The following is a 19,156-nucleotide window of genomic DNA, read 5'->3' on the forward strand; positions in this document are numbered from 1 at the left end:
GGAATGTACAAAATATGAGTCTAGGAAAATTGGAAGGTGTCAAAAATGAAGTGGAACACATAAAGATAGATATCTTAGGCATTAGTGAGTTGAAATGGAATGGTATTGTCCAATTTGAATCTGATAATCACATGGTTTACTATGCCAGGAATGACAAATTGAAGAGAAATGGCATTACATTCATCATCAAAAAGAACATTTCCAGATCTATCTTGCAGTATAATGCTGTCTATGATAGGATAATAACCATATGCCTATAAGGAAGACCAGTTTATACCACTAATACTCAGGTTTATGCACCAACTGCTAAAACCAGTGATGAAATTAAAGAGTTCTCCCAACTTCTTCAGTCTGAAATTGATCAAACATACAATCAAGATGTTTGTAATTGATAATTACTGGAAATTGGAATGCAACAATTGGAAACAAAGAGGAAGGATCAATAGTGGGAAAATAAGGCCTTAGTGATAGAAACGATGCTGGAGATCGCATGATAGACCAATGACTTACTCATCACAAACACCTTTTTTAAACATACAAAGATGATTATACACATGGGCCTCACTAGATGGAACACACAGAAATCAAACTGACTACATCTGTGGAAAGAGATGGAGGAGAAGCTCCGTATCATCAACCAAAACCAAGCCAGGGGCAGACTGTGGAACAGACCATCAATTGTGCATATACTGGTGCAGGCTGAAGCTGAAGAAAATGAAAATAAGTCTTAGAGAGTCGAAATTTGGCCTTGAACATATTCCACCTGAATTTAGAAATCATCTCAAGAACAGGTTTGGTGCATTAGACACTAATGACCGAACACCAGAAGAGTTGTGGATGACATTAAGAATATCATACAGGAAGAAAGCCAAAGGTCATTAAGAAGACAAGGAAGAAGAAAAAGACCAAAATGGATGTCAAAAGAGACTCTGAAAAATTGCTATCCAGCATGGAGATGCTAAAGCAAATGGAAGAAATGAAGTAAAAGAGTTGAGCAGAAAATTTCAAAGGTCAGCTCAAGAGGACAAAGTCAAGTATTATAATGAAATGTGCAGAGACCTGGAGTTAGAAAGCCAAATGAAGAACATGCACAACATTTCTCCTGCTGAAAGAACATAAGAAAGAATTCAAGCCTTGACTTGAAATAGTGAAGGATTCTTTGGGGAAAATACTGAATGATGCTTAAAGCATCAAAAGAAGATAGAAGGAAAACACAACAGAGTCATTGTACCAAAAATAAATGGTTGATGTTCAACCATTTCAAGGGGTGCTATATGATCAAGAACTGATGGCACTAAAGGAAGAAGTCCAAGGCACACTACAGGCACTGGTAAAAAACAAGGCTCCAGGAATGGATGAAATACAAATTGAAATATTTCAGCACACTAATGCAGCACTGGAGGCATATACTCATCTCTGCCAAGAAATCTGGAAGACAGCTGCCTGGCCAACTGATTGGAGGAGATCCATATTTGTGCCCATTCCAAAGAAAGATGAACCAATGGAATGCGAAAATCATCCAACAATATCACTAATATCATATGCAAGTGAAATTTCGTTGCAGGTATTTCAAGAATGACCACAGAATATTGATGAGGAGATCCATATTTGTGCCCATTCCAAAGAAAGATGAACCAATGGAATGAGAAAATCATCAAACAATATCACATGCAAGTGAAATTTTGTTGCAGGTATTTCAAGAATGGCTACAACAGTATATTGACCGGGAACTGCCAGAGGTTCAAGCCAGATTCAGATGAGGACATGGAACAAGCAATATCACTGCTAATGTCAGATGGATCTTTGCTGAAAGCAGAGAATATCAGAAAGATGTTTACCTGTGCTTTATTGACCATGAAAAGGCTTTTGACTGAGTGGATCATAACAAGCTATGCTATGGACAACAATGCAGAGAATGTGTACTCCTGACCACTTAATTGTGTTCATAAAGAACCTGCACATAGATTAAGAGGCAGTTGCTCAAACAAAGAGACACAGAATGGTTTAAAATCAGGAGAGATGTGTGCCAGGGTTGTATCCTTTCACCATATTTATCCAAACCGTATGCTGAACAAATAATCCAAGAAGCTGGATTATATGAAGAACGTGTCATCGAGATTTGAGAAACTAATTAACAACCTGTGATATGCAGATGATACAACCTTGCTTGCTGAAAGAGAAGAGGACTTCAATTACTTACTGACAAAGAGGTCACTGATCAGGGAAAGTGTGTGTGTGTGGGGGAAACAGCAATGAAGTTGTGAGCTAAATCCGACTACGTTCAATAGACTCCTGTGAACCAGGGTTGAGACCTGGTTGACCAACAGTATGGCGAGATCCGGGGACTCCTGGGCCCAGAGACAGTCAGTGACATGGCCACAGAGGACTAGAGCAGAGAGTGAAGTGTCCAGCTGATATGAAGTGAGGGGAGTTACACAAGAACACCCATACTTGCAGATAACATCCGTTTGACCTGGCTTCAATGGCTGGATGATCAGAACTCTACTAGAAGAAGAAAGAAGAGGAAAAAAAGAGTAATCTGTTACAATTTGATGCTCTTGACCTATACTTATAGATGTAGTTCAAAAGAGGGAACAAATCTTTACAGCAAGGATCATTCCCACCCCCTTGGTACGCAGGGTTGACAGGGATGGGCAACTTCGACATTGGCTACCTAAAATGGGGGGGGGGGGTACAAAGGCAAGAAGTGACAAGCTTTCAAGAGGGAGTCTAGTTCTAGAGGGTGTGGGGGAAAGGCAGAATATCCACTGAATCGTTTCCAATCTGTCTGGATGGGGCTGGTAAAAAGGAGATGAGGATAAGACTCTTGTGGTACAACAGTGAATAATTGCTATCAGGACTGACTGTGAGGGTTGGAAATATAAAGGTAGATGTTTTGTAACAAATGGAGGGGAGTGGTTGATTTTGCAGTCCAGGAGCAGAGGTTCCTGGGACCATCAAGGGAGAAGAGTGGAGTGTGGGACCCTACCCAGAGAAGCAGTGATGCCAGAGATGGAGGCAGAGATGATGATGTGGAGCGATGGAGCGGCTGGGGACTCTGGACTCAGGGAGGGAGAAGGGCTGTGTGCTGGTGGCCGCAGGACAGGCTTGCGGGGTATACCCTTTGGTTGTTTGAGGATGCATGCAGGGGATTGTGATCATTGCAATGAAATGATATACAACAGGATGAATGTAAAGCTAATGTTCTCCCATGTAAACTTTTATCACATAATTCACAACAAAATCTTAAAAAAAAAACACCTTTCTGACAAAGATCAAAGACCACAGCCTTCGGTATGGATTGTACCTCAATGTATAGAAAACAAAAATCCTCTCTACTAGACCAATAAATAACATCATGATAAATGGAGAAGAGACTGAAGTTGTCAAAGACTTCATTTGGCTTGGATCCACTATTAACACTCATTGAGGCAGCAGTCAAGAAATAAAACAACATATCACATTGGGCAAATCTACAGCACAAGACCTCTTTAAAGTGTTCAACAGCAAAGATGTCAGTTTGAGAACTAAGGTGCACCTGACCTCAGGCCATGTTATTTTCAATAGCTTCACATGCATGTGAAAGTTGGATACTGGCTAAGGAAGACTGTAGAAGAATTGATGCATTTGAGTTATGGTGTTGGAGAAGAATACTGAAAGCACCATAGATTGCCAGAACAAAAAACAAATCTGTGTTGGAAGAAGTACAGCCAGAGTGCTCCTTAGGAACCAGTATGGTGAAGACTTTGTCTCTCATACTTTGGACATATTATCAGGAAGGAGCAGTCTATAGAGAAGCATATCATGTTTGGTAAAGTGGAGGATCCGTGAAAAAGAGGAAGAGCCCCAACAAGATGGACTGGCCAATAGGCTCAAGCTTAAAGACTGTGAGGTTGGTGCAGGACCGGGTAAGTGTTTCATTCTGTTGTGCGTAAGGTTGCTATGAGTCAGAATGTTATACACATAATAACAACAACACGAGTCACAATTGGATGTATAGCAACTTACAACAACAAAAACAGCAGATTCGATAAATTAATTATGGTACCTCAATATGAGGAAAAAATGATTTTCATATACTCTTTTCTGGCATTTAAAAAATTTCATGTTATCCTACAATAATAGTGATTTACACAATTGATGCATGGAGAGACCTACAGGGTGGACAGGCATGCGAGAGAAACTGGGAGTATACCCATGGATATATATATGTTGTTAAGTGCTGTTGAACTGATTCCGACCCTGAGCAACCCTGTATAGGGTTTCCAAGGAGCAGCTGGTGAGCTTGAACCACTGACCTTGCAGTTCAAATGGTTTTGCAGTCTGATGCATTAGCCCACAACACCACACCAGGATATATACATATTTTGTTGTTGTTAGGTGCCATTGAGTTGTGTGTGTGTGTGTGTGTGTGTGTATGGGTCTTAATCTTCACTGTAAATAATTTCCATGAATGTGGTAGAGCATTTGTTGGTTGGTTATGTGCCGTAGAGTTGGTTCCAACTCATAGGACCCTGTGCATGGTTTCCGAGGCTGTAAATCTTTACGGGAGCAAAAAGCCTCATCTTTCTCCCACAGAACGGCTGATAGTTTTGAACTTTTGACCTCGTGGTTTGTAGCCCAATTCGTAACCACTACACTACCAGAGCATACATGGGATAAAGTTAGGAGAATTCCTTAGATATAACTGAGTACCTTTAGGGACTGAGTCACTGGACCTGGGGTTATAGGACCCTAGTTTCAGGGGACACCAAGGTCAACTGGCATACATAGTCCACAGAGACACTATTCTACATCCAACTTTGGTTAAGTACAGCCGGTGTCTTAAAAGGTAGTGGTAACCAGTGGAGGTTAATCCTGAGGCTTAACACAGAGAATGAACTGGAAGCACTGGATATACAATAAGTAGCCAACAGTATATACAATAGGTGTCCGACACGCCCAAGCGTAAGCCAAATCCACTGCCACTAGACATTTCTGACACACAGGGAGCTTACAGAACAGAATTACTCCTTGGGGTGTCTGAGACTATAAATCTATACAGCACCAGACAGCCTCATCATTCTCCTGAAGAGCATGTGGTGGGTTTGAACTAATGACCTTGTGGTTAGCAACTGAACACTTGACCCACTACTGTATGTAATTTTATGATCATTAACTATGCATTAAAGTTGGATATGCAAAATTTTTAAACACTAATTGGCCCAGTGAACAGTTGGATGCATTTCCATGCTTTCAAATAATATTTAAATTTCATTAATACTTACGTTCTTGAACCACAAGTTATTTTACTTTCTTAACTTCCTAATAAGTCACTACTCTTAACTTATGCAAAAGATGTCTCATATCCTTTAATTTTTCTATGGACAGACCATCCTGAATGTGTCTGATCTTGTCTGATCTTGGGAATTAAGCAGGGTTGGGCCTGGTTAATACTGGCATCCTGGTGTGGTGCTATAGGATAAGCACTGGACTTCTAACCACAAGATCAGTGGTTCAAACATACCAGCTGCTCCTCAGAAACTCTATACAGGGTCACTATGCGTGAGACCGCCTCAATGACGCTTCACAACAACATCCTTTGAATTAATAGGAGACGTTACTTGCAAGTCTATTTTTATCCCCTAGGCTTAAAGAATGTGCGCATTCTACAATGCCTCTGAGACTGCCTTGTCACTGCTACATTTGGCTACCACTGACCTCTCCCTTGATAGAAAGGGGCCATGTACTCTAGCCAATCTGTCCCAGGGACGTGACTCTCACGTTTTTCCCAGTTCAACAAGCTGTTGAGGAGGGGGTGGTAGGTATCAGGAGCCCAAATGCATGAACACCGCCCCCCCTCCACACACACACAGTACAGTGACAATAACTGGATATGAAAAGATTTCTAGCCCTAGCTGCTGCCACACCCAACTTAGTGAATGTTGTTGTTGCTAAGTGCCATTGAGTCAGGAGCCGACTCATAGCGATTATCTTGTACAGGGTTTCCAAGGAGCAGCTGGTGAGTTGGCAATGCCAGCCTTAACGGCCCAAACTGACACTGCAGTTGACCACATTAACTGGCAGTGTCACAACACCAGAAGTCCGACTTACTGAACAGTCACAGAGAAAATTCAACTGTGATCTGGGCGTTAGCTGGATTGAATACCATGGCCAGCAGAGGGAGCTTTGATACACGATACAGCTATGACAGAGGCTACTGGAATGCATCACTGACTGGCTAGCTTCAATGGCAAGCATTTGGGCTCACTGCCCTGATACTACTTCTGGGCAAATTTCAGTGAGGTCACTGGAATTAGATGAGGACAAAGCACACTTTCGAACCGTTTTAGTCTAGACACTTCTTATTGCAGATACATGCACACACCAATTGCCCTATACTTAAAGGAAAGATGCAACATTTTATCTTTTTTTCTTAAAAACAGACAAAACAAAACAAACAAGCCAGACACACACATGCAACAAAAACACTTTGCTTGCGACCAGTAACACATTAGTAAGCAGACAGATCTTACCGCAAAAACCCCTCGAACTACCCAGCCGTGGTGCTGCCGTAAAGTTTTACCATATGCGGTATCTTGAAAAGAAGAAAGAAAAGCTCCATGAAGAATAATTTCATCAACATTTGATGTGTTATTTTTATTAGGAACTCATGAAAATAATCTATTAAGACTGTGTACCCAAAAAGTCTTTAATGGGAAAAAGTCTATACAAATTTTATTTTTTAAAAGAATAAGGCATCTCTACCTCTTCCCTGTGGAGCCCTGGTGTGGTGCTGAAATATCAGCCCTGGACTGCTAGCCTCAAGGCTGGCGGTTCAAATCCACCAACTGCTCCACGGAAACCCTACATAGGGTTTCTATGAGCCAGAACAGACTCGAAGGCACTTACCAACAACCTGTGTCAAGAGTTCTGAACTTGAGCTTAATTTCATGGTAAAAAAAAAAAACACATTAAATATATATAGGGAAATACAGAAGGAAGGCTACTGGACAACTGAAAAGAAATACAATTGGAAATATGAAGGTTAAGTAAAAAAGTATCGTTACTAGGGTTCTAGTTCATATATGCACAGGTTTATCCCAAACAAAACATGCTTAGGCATGTCTCTGCCAACAGTGGATGGTTGCAGACAAGTTCTCTAAGATTACTGTCTTACTCTCCTTAGAGTGCCTTCCAGAAAGAAAAAAAAGTCCAATCAGAACAGTGGCTTCCGAGGGGAACTGGAAGCCAGTTAAATCCACAGCAAAGATGTCTGCTCAGAAGGTAATGGAGACTGAGTTTTAGGATTCCAATGGGCCCATCTTGATCAAGCTTCTTAACAGACACAAGATAACCATTGGGGCTTATTAGGAAGTTTTCAGAAAACTGAAGATGGCATTGGTGAGAAAAAGGCCAGCAAAGGGGCACTGAAGATTCTTTTTTTCCATCATGACAATGCACCTGCTCATGTCTCGAGGGTAGCCAAGGGCTGTCTTATAAGAATTTCCTTAGGAAACCTTAATCTACCCTACTGCCCTGATCTTGCTCCTTTAGACTCCTTTTTGTTCCTGAAACTCAGAGTATTTTAAAGGACCATGATCTGAGTCCCTCAAGGATGCCTAAACTGCTGTTTTGACCTGGTGCAATCGAATAGCGCAGAATTCTCTTGGGAAGGGTTAGAGAGATGGAAACACTGCCCTTAGAAATGTACAGACTTAGACAGAGGGTATGTGGAGAAACAATGGCTTTCAATATCACATTTGGATATTCTTGTTCAAGAATATAATTTTCTATAATTTTATAGCAATATTCATTGACTTACCCCAATATACCATAAAAATAAAAATATGCTGTTGAAATTAGTGTGTCCCTGAGCTGCCTTTTTTTTTTAGGTTTTTATTGTGAATTGAGTGATAGTTTACATGGTAGAACATTAGCTTTACATTTATCCTATTGTATTTCGTTTCATTGCAATAATTACAATCCCTACCATGCATCACTAAACAACCAAAGGGTACACACCACAAGCCTGTCCCCCCTCCCCCACCACCAGCACACAGCCCCTCTCCCTCCCTGAGTCCAGAGTCCCCAGCCACTCCATCTCTCCACATCATCATCTTGCCTCCATCTCTGGCATCACTGTGTCTCTGGGTAGGGTCCCGCACTCCGCTCTTCTCCCTTGATGGTCCCAGGGACCTCCCCTCATTTTGCTACAAAACATCTACCTTTACATTTCCAACCCTCACAGTCAGTCCTGATAGCAATTATTCACTATTGTACCACAAGTGTCTTATCCCCATCTCCTTTGTCCAGACAGATTGGAAACCACTCAGTGGATATTCTACCTCCCCCCGACGCCCTCTGGAACTAGGCTCCCTCTTGAAAGTTTGTAAGCCAGTCACTTCTTCCCTTTGCAGCGCCCCCGCCCTTTGGGGTAGCCAATTTCTAAGTTGCCCATTCCTGTCAACCCTGTGTACCTGTGCACTGGGGGATGGGAATGATCCTCGCTGTAAAGATTTGTTCCCTCTTTTGAGCTGCGCATCCATATGTATAGGTCAAGTTCATCAAATTGTAGTGGATTACTCTTTTTGTTTCCCTCTTCTTTCTTCCTTTAGTCAAGTTCTGATCATCCACCCATTGAAGACAGGTCAAATGGGTGTTAGCTGCAAGTATGGGTGTTCTTGTGCATCTCCCCTCACTTCCTATCAGCTGGACGCTTCACTCTCTGCACTAGTCCTCTATGGCTATGTCGCTGCCTCTGGGCCTAGAAGTCCCCAGGTCATGCCATACTGCTGGCCAACCATGTCTCCACCCAGGTTCACAGGGATCTATTGAACGTGGTCAGATTTAGCTCACAACTTCATTGCTGTTTTTTCTCCACTTCTCCTTATTGGTGACCAACACAGTCACCAGCCAGACTGCATGTCTGCTCGTGTATTCCCCTTAAGTTTTAGTCTTGGAAGGGGGTTTGCCCTGAGGGGACCTGACCACATGCCTTAATGTCTCCTGGGCGAGCAACTTGCTTGTTCTTGTAGTAATCAGTCTGACTGCCGTTATTGTTTTTAATTTTTCCTGCCAGTCTTTCTTTCAAGGAGTATCTTCTGTTCTTCTAGCCACTCCAGGCTGGTCTGCTTGTCCTTTCAAGTGGAGATTTCCCACCTCAGAAGATTCTGGATGGGGTTCAGGATTCCACCTATGGTCTTATGCAATGCAGGAAGCCTCCTTCACTGGGCACGTTGTAGCCCCATTTTAGATATTGCAATCAGTTACAGGCTAAAGACAGACTTACAAGCTTTCTATGGTGATGTTTCTGGCTATTCCTTCTCTCCCCCTCAAGTGTCTATTTTACATTAGCAGGCAGGGGAAACAAAGATTCAAAAGACAGCCAAGCATCTTAACATTATTTCCCCTCTTTTACCCATTCAAACCACCCTTTTCTAACGATCTGTTTCCCTCTTGGGAAAATGATCTCTAAGATTCTTTCCAATTCTAGGATATTTAATGCTTGTCCCAAATGTCCCTATGACCTTGAGTATACAAGCAATAAAGTTAGAAACCTTTAAAAAAAAAAAACCTGAAAAGGAATGGCATCAAGTTACAAAGCTGGTTATAAAGTAGCAGAGGAATCCTGGTGTGACACTGTGGGGTAATGCACTGGACTGCAAGGTCATGGCTTGAACGCAAGGTTGGCAGTTCAAACTCACCAGCTGCTCCTTGGAAATCCTATCCTATGGGTCCTATGAGTTAGAACTGACTTGACGGCACTTAACAACAACAATATTCATAAACACTAGAGTACTGGTGTGGAACTTTAGGCTAGGCACTAGACTGTTAACTGCAAGGTCGGTAGTTCAAATCCACCAGTCATTCTGTGGAAACCCTATACAGGGTCACTGTGAGTCGGAACTGATTCAATGACACTTAGCAACAACTCATAAGCATCATTTATATTCTATGCTACTATAGGTCACAACTTATTCTTTGGGTCCCAGAGTGTTTTAAAATGAGATCTTGAAACTGGTATATAATAACTTTATTTACAAAAACAAACAGCCCCAGAACAAAACCAAAAAACTCAAGAACAAGATGGCTGCATGTTATACAACAGATGTGTTCTCGGAAGACTTTGAATTATTCAGTAGATGCAAAATTCAAAACGCATTTTCTTCTAGGAAGAAAGACATTCTCAGGAGGCAGAGATCTCTACCAGTGCAGACATCTTTATTTCAATGCTCCATTCTCTTTTCTAGGTATCATCTCCATCGGTTTAGAGTTCTTAGTCCCACGTTAACAGTATATATTTATCAGGGGTTTGATCTTCATGTTTTATCACATCTAGATTCCATTCCAAACTTACTTGCTCTTGTGCTAATTTCTGAACTACTGCAAGTACTATCAATCACCATTTAATGACTGTTTAGGTGACTACTTTAATAACTAAACAACCCCACTGCCAATGAGTCGATTCTGACTCAGAGCGGTTCTCCAGGGCACCGCAGAGCTGCTACATGGGTTTCTGAGACTGTAAATCTTTATGAGAGCAGACTGCCTTATCTTTATCCCATGGAGCGGCTGGTAGATTTCAGTCACTGACCTTGTAGTTAGCAGCCCAATGCTTAATGGAGCTCTTTGATTATTGTAATAGCATGCAAAAAAAAAAAAAAAAAAGATAAAAAAGCAGATGTTAAGATAATGGAAATGTAAGATACAAAACCCACAAGCACAAGCTCCTATGCACTAAACAACAATAAGGGCCACTTGAGCCCAAGGACGTCAGGCATCCGTGTTTATTGGTGAAAACGGCGCTGCAATATGGCTATAGCTTAAACACAGTTTACTTATTCAAGTCTGCCTGCTTTGAAATGAAGCAATTCTTTTCAACTTTTATCTTAAAATTTGGGGTGAGGTTTCAGTAATACTTTAAGTATATCCTACTATTTTAATTTTGCACAATTCAAGTTTGCCTCAGGAGAAACGATATTTTCAAGAAAAGAATGCATACAAATTGAAATACAAGAGCAGATTTCCCTCACTATCTAAAGTTTCAGGAACAAGTTGAAAATGCCAGGATCTGGTGTGGTAAAACTAAAGCAGAAATGATCAAGAATTAGTGAATCCAATACAGTGAAAGACTCTTAGTACCATTTAGCCTAAAGAAGGACCCAGGATTGAACATCCTGAATAGACTAGGTCATGGTCAAAGATACAAGACATCAGTGTAAGCCACTCCTACTCTTTAGCTTATTCTCTGTAAGGGGACATACAATATCAGGAAAATTTCACATGTGACGATTGCTTGAGAAATGTGAAGAATAGGGTTCCTAGCCCACAAAGTGTATAATACAGATGGGGAGAGAATATAGATACCGCCGCTGCGATAAACTACAAGGACAACCAAATTTCTACCCATGTAAGGCTGAAAAGATCTTGTACAGGTCCATGACAACATCTTCAAGTGAGTTACTGAGTTGTTGGTGAAGTTGCTTTCTTTCTTCTGACCCTGTTCTTGGCAGGGCACATGGTGGTGGTGGTGGTTATGCACCGTTGAGTCAGTTTCGACTCATAGTGACCCTGTACAGGGTTTCCAAGACTGTAAATCTTTACGGAAGCAGAAAGCCTCATCTTTCTCCTGTGGAACAGCTGGTAGTTTCGAACTGCTGACCTAGCGGTTTGCAGTACGATTCATAACCACTATGCTACCATAGGGTTTCCAAGGAGCAGCTGATGAGCTTGAACCACCAACCTTGCAGTTCAAACGGCTTTGAAGTCTGGTGCATTACCACACAGTGTCACACCAGGACTCCCTTGGCAGGGCAGAGGTTATTTAATGCCATTAAAATCTGCAAGTGGACAATCATGAACATGTGCTGGTGGACAGCTCATTGGAACAGCTGCTCCAGTCAATACGATTCACTGAAAGCCAACTCTACAGTCAAGATCCTTACGTGATTTAACTTCAGTCCCCTCACTCGAGAAGCTTAAGGTTTGATAAGGGAGCAAATCATACAGCAAATCCTCATACAAATCATTCACTGTTAGCTAGAGACTTGAGCATAGTGTTCCAGAAGCAGAAAGAAGAGAGTCTCATGTGGCTTTAGGGAAGGATGGGCAGATGGAATTCTCAGGAGTCTTGAAGTCTGGGCAGGGCAGAGAGAAGGGAGGTGGATGGTACCTCAGACCGAGGACGTTCTAAAAGAGTTCTAAAAGATCATGGCAGGTTTGGCAATGGTAAGAAGCTCACTGGTTTGAAAACACTGAGGCCAAACTGTGAGACCCTTTCTACACCGTGTCAGAGACTCCAAATTGTGAGACCCTTTCTACACCGTGTCAAAGATTCCAAATTTCCACCTGAGATGGAGCAGCAGGCTTTCCTTTGTCTGGTAAGTTTTTTAAATTTTTAATTATACAGTGATAATGTATGTTTTAAATATATATTGTATTTTTAAAATACATGTATAACCATGTATTTTTAAACCCATGCAATACAGATAATGACTAAGTACCTTCTTCCCATCACTACCTCTCCCATTGCCTTGTTTCTCCTGTAGTTGTTAGGTGCCACTGAGTCAGGTCACTGTGGGTTGAAACTGACTCGGAGACACCTAACAACAAGAACAACAACTGCTCATTTATATTTCCTCTTCTATAAATTGAGCAACAACAGGCTCAAACATAGCAATGATTATGAGGATGGTGAAGACCGGGCAACATTTTGTTCTGTCATATATAAGGTTGGTATGAGTCGGAACCAACCTGAGGCAACTAACAACAAGATCAATGTGAGTTTATTGTTGGTAAGTGCCATCCAGTCGGTTCCAACTCATAGCAACCCTGTATAGGGTTTCCAAGGAGCAGCTGATGAGTTTGAACTACCAACCTTTCAGTTCAAACCCATCTTATGGTCCAGTGCATAACTTGTTCATGTTTGGCTTATTGTTGTCATACACACACACACACACACACACACACATATGTACACATATGCATATATTGTTGTAATTGTTAAGTGCTATCAAGTTGTTTCCAACTCATACCTGGTATAGGGTTTCCTAGTCTTTAAATCTTCACAGGAATAGAAAGCCTCATCTTTCTCCCATGTAGTGGCTGGTGGGCATGAACTGCAGACCTTGTGGTTTGCAGTCCAATGCTTATCATGTAGAGCCACTGCAATCCATAGATATAAATAGACTCCTAGTAGGATCAGCACGGGACTGTGAACCACAAGGTAGGCAGTTCCAACCCACCAGCTGCCCCTCAGAAACCCTATACAAGGTCACTGTGAGCATGTTGTTGTTAGGTGCTGTCCAGTTGGTCCTGACTCACTGTGGCCCTATTCAGAATATAACAAAACCCTGCCTGGTCGGGCGCTATCCTCACAACTGTTGTTATGCTTGAACCTATGACTGCTGCCATTGTGTTAATCCATCTCGTTGGGAGTCTTCCTCTTTTTTGCTGACCCTCCACTTGATGTCCTTTTCCAGGGACTGGTCTCTCCTGATAATGTGTCTGAAGTATGAGAGATAAGTCTCACCATCCTAGCTTCTAAGGAGCACTCTGGCTGTAATTCATCCAATATAGATTTGCTCTTCCGGCACTCCATGGTACTTTCAATATTCTTCTCCATCACCATAACTCAAATGCATCAATTCTTCTATAGTCATCTTTATTCATTGTCCCACTTTCACATGCAGATGAGGTGATGGAAAATACCACTGCTTGGGTCATGTGCTCAAACTGGTATTTTTGCTCTTGAAAAATTTTGTGCAGCAAATTTGCCTAATGTAATACATTGTTTGATTTCTTGACTGCTGCCTCCATGAGTGCTGAGAGTGGATCCAAGTCAAATGGAATCTTTATAACAGCTTTTCTTTTTTGTCTTTTTTACTTCATGAGTAATGCACTGTCAAAAATATGGAAAGTATAAAAAAGGAGAAAATTATGGAAATCCAATCTTGCCTCCCAATTTTATTTCCTTCTGATATGTCAGTATGGCATCAGAACACTCTATCATATTGGAACATGGCAATTCTGATATGGAATTGTAGAAGGGAGGGAGCAAGGTGAACGTCATTGTTTTACACTCTGCAGCAGATGTACCTGGTCTGGCCCCTGAGCTTTCAAGTCCAAAGTCTATAGCTGGCCAGACAAACTGCCTGTTTAAGAGGCCTGGGGGCCTAGTGCTAAGCCAATCTCAAAGTCCTTACTTATACATCGTTCCTGTATTTTACTGTTCAAATCAACCTTTCACAAAAAGCCTGCGAACCCTTCTCTATGTCCCCTTTGATAGGCCAGCCAGAGGCAGGATGCTATGAGGCCAAATAACACGAGCAGCCTGGCTGGTTGACAGACGAGGGGACGATCCTTGTTCTCATACCTGCTCTTACTAGAGGAGGCAGTTGTTCCTTGCTGCACTATACATGGCCACAGGAAAGTCCCACCTGGGAAATGTGGGCCAGACAATCTATTGAGAGGAGAGGGAATCACAGTATTTGGACTGGGACCTGATTCAGGCCCAGGAAGGCATTGGTGCAATTTAAAAACAACAGATGAAATATTGGTGTGGTTATTAGGAGCTGATGAGTCCATTCTGACTCATAGTGATCCTCTGGACAGCAGAACAAAACACTGCCCGGTCCTGCAGCACCCCTTCGATCCTTGCTGTGTTCAAGCCCATTGTGGCTGCCATGGTGTCCATTCATCTTATTGGTGGTCGTCCTCATTTTTGCTGACCCTGGTGTGCCGCTGTGGATTAGTGTGCTTGACTGCAAAGTTGGTTTGAACCTCAAGATCGGTGTTTCAAGCTCACCAGCTGCTCCTCGGAAACCCTACACAGGGTTGCTATGGGAACTGACTTGATGCTTGATGACACTCCTACTTTACCAGCAGAATGTCCTTTTTTTAAAAAAAAAAAAAATATCACAAAGCTGGTAAAATTGGGTCCTGGAACCAGGCTGCCTGGGTTAAGACTCTTTTTATCTTTTTGTTTAACAAATCATATTTTGTTTCATTGCAATAATTAAAATCCCCTTCATGCACCATCGGTTAACAGTACTTACCTCTACTCCCCCATCCCCTTTTTACGTACACAAAACATACAGAAAATATATATTCATTTAAATGACCAAAGGGCACATTTTGCAAGCCAGCCTCCTGCCTAACCAGCATACAGCCTTTCTCATTCATGGTCTAGAGTCCTCAGCTGCTCTAGCTCTCTAAGCCATTGCCTCTCCTTCCATCTCAGCTATTGCTGCTTTTCTGGTTAGGGTCCCACACTCTGCTCTTGCTCTTCTCTCTTGATGGTCCTAGTGACCTCTGTTCCTGGAATGAAAGATTAACTACTCCCCCCTTTTAGTTTCACATTTTTCTACCTTTACAGTTGTGACAGTCACAATTAGTCCTGATAACAACTGCTCACTATTAAGCATGATGTCCTTTTCCAGGGACTGGTCCCTTCTGATAACACAGCCAAAGTACATGAGATGATGTCTCCCCAATCTCTCTCCTAAGGAGCATCTTCTGTACTTCTTTTGAGACAGATTTGTTTGTTCTTTTCCCAGTCTATAGTATGTTCAAGATTCACCAGCACCATAATTCAAATCACTTCTTCTCGGGTCTTCCTTAGTCACTTCATATGCATACGTGGTGATTGGAAATACCATGGCTTGGGGTCAGGAGCATCTTAGTCCTCAAACTGACATCTTTAGAGAGATCTGTTGCAGCACATTTACGGTTTGACGGCTTGACTACTGCTTCCTTGGGCACTGATTACTGATCTAAGTGAAATGAAATCCTTGACAACTTCAATCTTTTCTCTGTTTATCATGATATTCCTTATTGGTTTACTTGTGAGCATTTCTGTTTTCTTTACACTGAGAAAGTTCCTGGCCCAAGAAGTGTATAATATAGATGGGTAGAGAATACAGAATTCATAGTATAGTCTTTAGTCTTCATCAATAAGCACTTCCAAGTCTTCTACGCTTTCACCAAACAAGGTGTGTCATCTGCTTATCTCAAGTTGTTAATGAATCTCCCTCCCATCCTGATGCCACGTTCTGCTTTATACACTGGAGACTGTCAGACTGCTCGGCATACAGACTGAGTAAGTATCGTGAAAGGACACACCCTGACACATGAGTTTCCACACATAGTATTTCCTTGTTCTGCTTGAATGATTGCTTCTTGGACTATGTACAGGTTTCACATGAGCACAATTAAGTGTTTTGGAGTTCCCATTCTTTGCAATGCTATCCATAATTTGTTAGGATCCACACAGTTGAATGCCTTTGCATAGCCAATAAAACATCTTTCTGATATTCTCTACTTTCAGCCAAGATCCATCTTACATCAGCAATGATATAAATGAAATAAAGTATAAAGTATAAAATGAAACAAAACTCAATACAAAAACCACAACAAAAAACAGTCCTGCCAAAAAACAAAACAAAACAGTCCTCCTAGCTGACGTCTAGGGCTGCAAACGTCCCTGCCATGTAAGGCTGCATTAAAATACTATGAAGTCTAAGCCAGGCCTATTTTAGTTACTAAGGCAAGATTAGATAATGAAATACATTCATCTTCACTCTAATACCCATTCATTATCATTATGCATGTTCTATGATCTGAGAGTATTTTTGGTTCCTGACAGACAAAAATGATACCCTTCTTCCAGTTCTTTGAGATGTCAGTTCCCTAGAGATAATGAGTCAAATTTTCTGAGTGGGAAGCCTTGACAATCATTTTGTCCCATTCTTTTCCTTCAGAAGAAATGGATGACCCTGGGAAATAGTGACTTGTTCAATGTCACAAAGTTAAAAGCATAAGAACTTGAGGCGTTCTGCTAAAAATTTAATGTTTATTTTTTGAAACAAAATAATTAAAATAAAACCTATAGCTCTTCCAACCATCATCCGAATGAATCGGCACCTCATTATGATTGTGGTAACAGTCCAGACCCAAATTATTTACTAGTAACATCAGAAACTTGCTCTGAAAAATTTAGAAACTATGCCTAAACCTTTTATAGTATCCAAGAGGCCAACTTTTCCTTTACCATGGATGGACAACTGTTTTGTGTAGCAACTGTCTACATGAGAGTGTTTTGCTATTGTAACTCTGTAATTGGTAAGCATTCGTTTGGATGGTAGAGAGTACGTCAGAGTAAGGCAAATCCAAGTTCCTAAGGGAGAGCTGGAGAAATAGGTAACCAAAGTCAGGAAAGGTGGACTCATTCACTGAGTTCTGACAATGAGTATCATCTCTGCTCTGTAGGTAAGCTACACAAGCCAGCCCTGAGGGAAAAGTCAGGAACTAGGAGAGGCTGAGACATGGCAGTCAAGTTTGGCAGGAGGCTGATGGCAAAACTAGTAAGCCCTGAAGGAATGTACCTGCAGTGAGGTACAGTGTTGGAGAGATTCCGGCCAGTTGTTCACTGAGAACAGTAAGAGCATTTGCCCTGTGAGAAATCATGCTTTAGTATAAAGTACAAGCCTAGACAAATAGACAAATGGATCCAAATTATGACATCCAGAAACATTTCCCTGTATTTGTAAGTAGGAGGAAGGATGAGCCAATAAATGCTGCTAATGCTAAAGGGTTTTTTTCTGCATGGAAGAAATAAGATGATATCCCCACATTATACCACTCTCAAAAATAAATTCCAGGAGGATATGAATATGAAAAGTATACCTATAAAACTTTGAGAAAAAAATATCAGAGGTCTACCTTGGTTTTCTTAAATACGATATCAAAAGCACAAACTATAAAGGGAAAGAATGAATGCTTGGTTACATAAGAACTGAAACTTCCATACACCAAGAGACTACATAAATAAAAGAGAAATATATTAAAAAACTGACAAGATATTTACAACCCATAACTGAAAATAAAAACCACTAAAATACCTAAATATCAAAAAATACAAAGAATTCTCATTAATCAATAAGGAAAAAAAATCCACAAAAAATGATTGATCTATCCTATCTGTATACAGGGTTGATGTGGCTGCGTGCCTTCGAGTCAGTTCCGACCCATAGCGACCCTGTACAGGGTTTCCAAGGGTGTAAATCCTTACGGGAGTAGAAAGCTTCATCTTTCTCCCGCGGAGCAGCTGGTAGTTTCAAACCGCTTACCTTAAGGTTCGCAGCCCGATTCGTAACCACTACGCTACCAGAGCTCCTTAGGAACAGACAATTTAGACAATGGCTATGTAAAATAAGGGGGCAATAAAGGCAAGAAGTGACTGGCTTACAAGTTTTCAAGAGGGAGTTTAGTTTCAGAGTGTGTGGGGGAAAGTAGAATCTCCACTGAATAGTTTTCATCTTGTCTAGACGGGTCTGGTGAAAAGATGGGGATCATCAACTGTCACAATTATAAAGGTAGAAGTTTTGTAACAGGTACAACAGCTCCATGTGACAGGGTGGAGCAGCTCCATATGACAGGGTAGAACAGCTCTCAGGGTTTCCTAGGCTGTAATCTTTACAGGAGCAGATCACCAGGTCTTTCTCCCATGGAGCTTTGGGCTGGATTTGAACCGTCAACCTTGGGGTTAGCAGCTGAGTGCTTAACCATTGTGCCACCTATAGGGTTCCTATATGACTCTGCCATTTCAATTCTATTATATATTAGAGCAATGGCTCTCAAAGGGTAGTCCCCAGACCAAGTCTCAGCATCACCTAGGTACCTGTTAGAAATTCAAATTCTTGAATCCTACCTCAAACCCACAGAGCAATCTGTCTCAAGAAGCCTTCCAGGTAATCAGATACAGACCAGTGTTTGAGAGCCACTGCCGTAGCACAGTTTCCTAACTAGTGAGCCCAGTGGATGAATGACAGGTATATTGTTCAGATATTACCATTTCCTATATGACAGAGGACTTGTGGACAAGGGACATGTGCACAGTAGTTTTGCTTGTTAACAGTGAAAATTGGGAACCAACTGAAGTGTCCGTCTACAGTACGTTAGATCTTAAAAACGATGGTCTACCCACACAATAGAATGCTAAACAGCTGGGAAAATTAATGTCAACACTGGATAAATCCGAAAAACAACACTGCACTGAAAAAAGAATGTGCCCAATGTGACACCATTTGTAAGAGCTTAAAGGTACAAAGTTTGCACTCAATGATCAACTTAAAGAATGGCAGTCTGAACCCACCCAGGGGCACCACAAAAGAAA

The 19,156-nt window shown here is 41.5% G+C and overlaps 1 protein-coding gene across 1 annotated transcript in view; it reads right to left on the reverse strand.

Annotated features, from left to right (window-relative positions):
• The window catches only part of PLEKHA8 (pleckstrin homology domain containing, family A (phosphoinositide binding specific) member 8), a 73,290-nt gene that overhangs the window by 5,000 nt on the left and 49,134 nt on the right, over window positions 1-19,156 (reverse strand). The window contains exon 13 of the mRNA XM_006832170.1: window positions 6,516-6,577. Within this exon, the coding sequence (XP_006832233.1) occupies window positions 6,516-6,577 (62 nt within the window). The remainder of the gene's footprint in view (window positions 1-6,515; window positions 6,578-19,156) is intronic.

This window comes from Chrysochloris asiatica, unplaced genomic scaffold (assembly GCF_000296735.1).
Source record: "Chrysochloris asiatica unplaced genomic scaffold, ChrAsi1.0 scaffold00006, whole genome shotgun sequence".
In the NCBI taxonomy this organism is placed as follows: Eukaryota; Metazoa; Chordata; class Mammalia; order Afrosoricida; family Chrysochloridae; genus Chrysochloris; species Chrysochloris asiatica.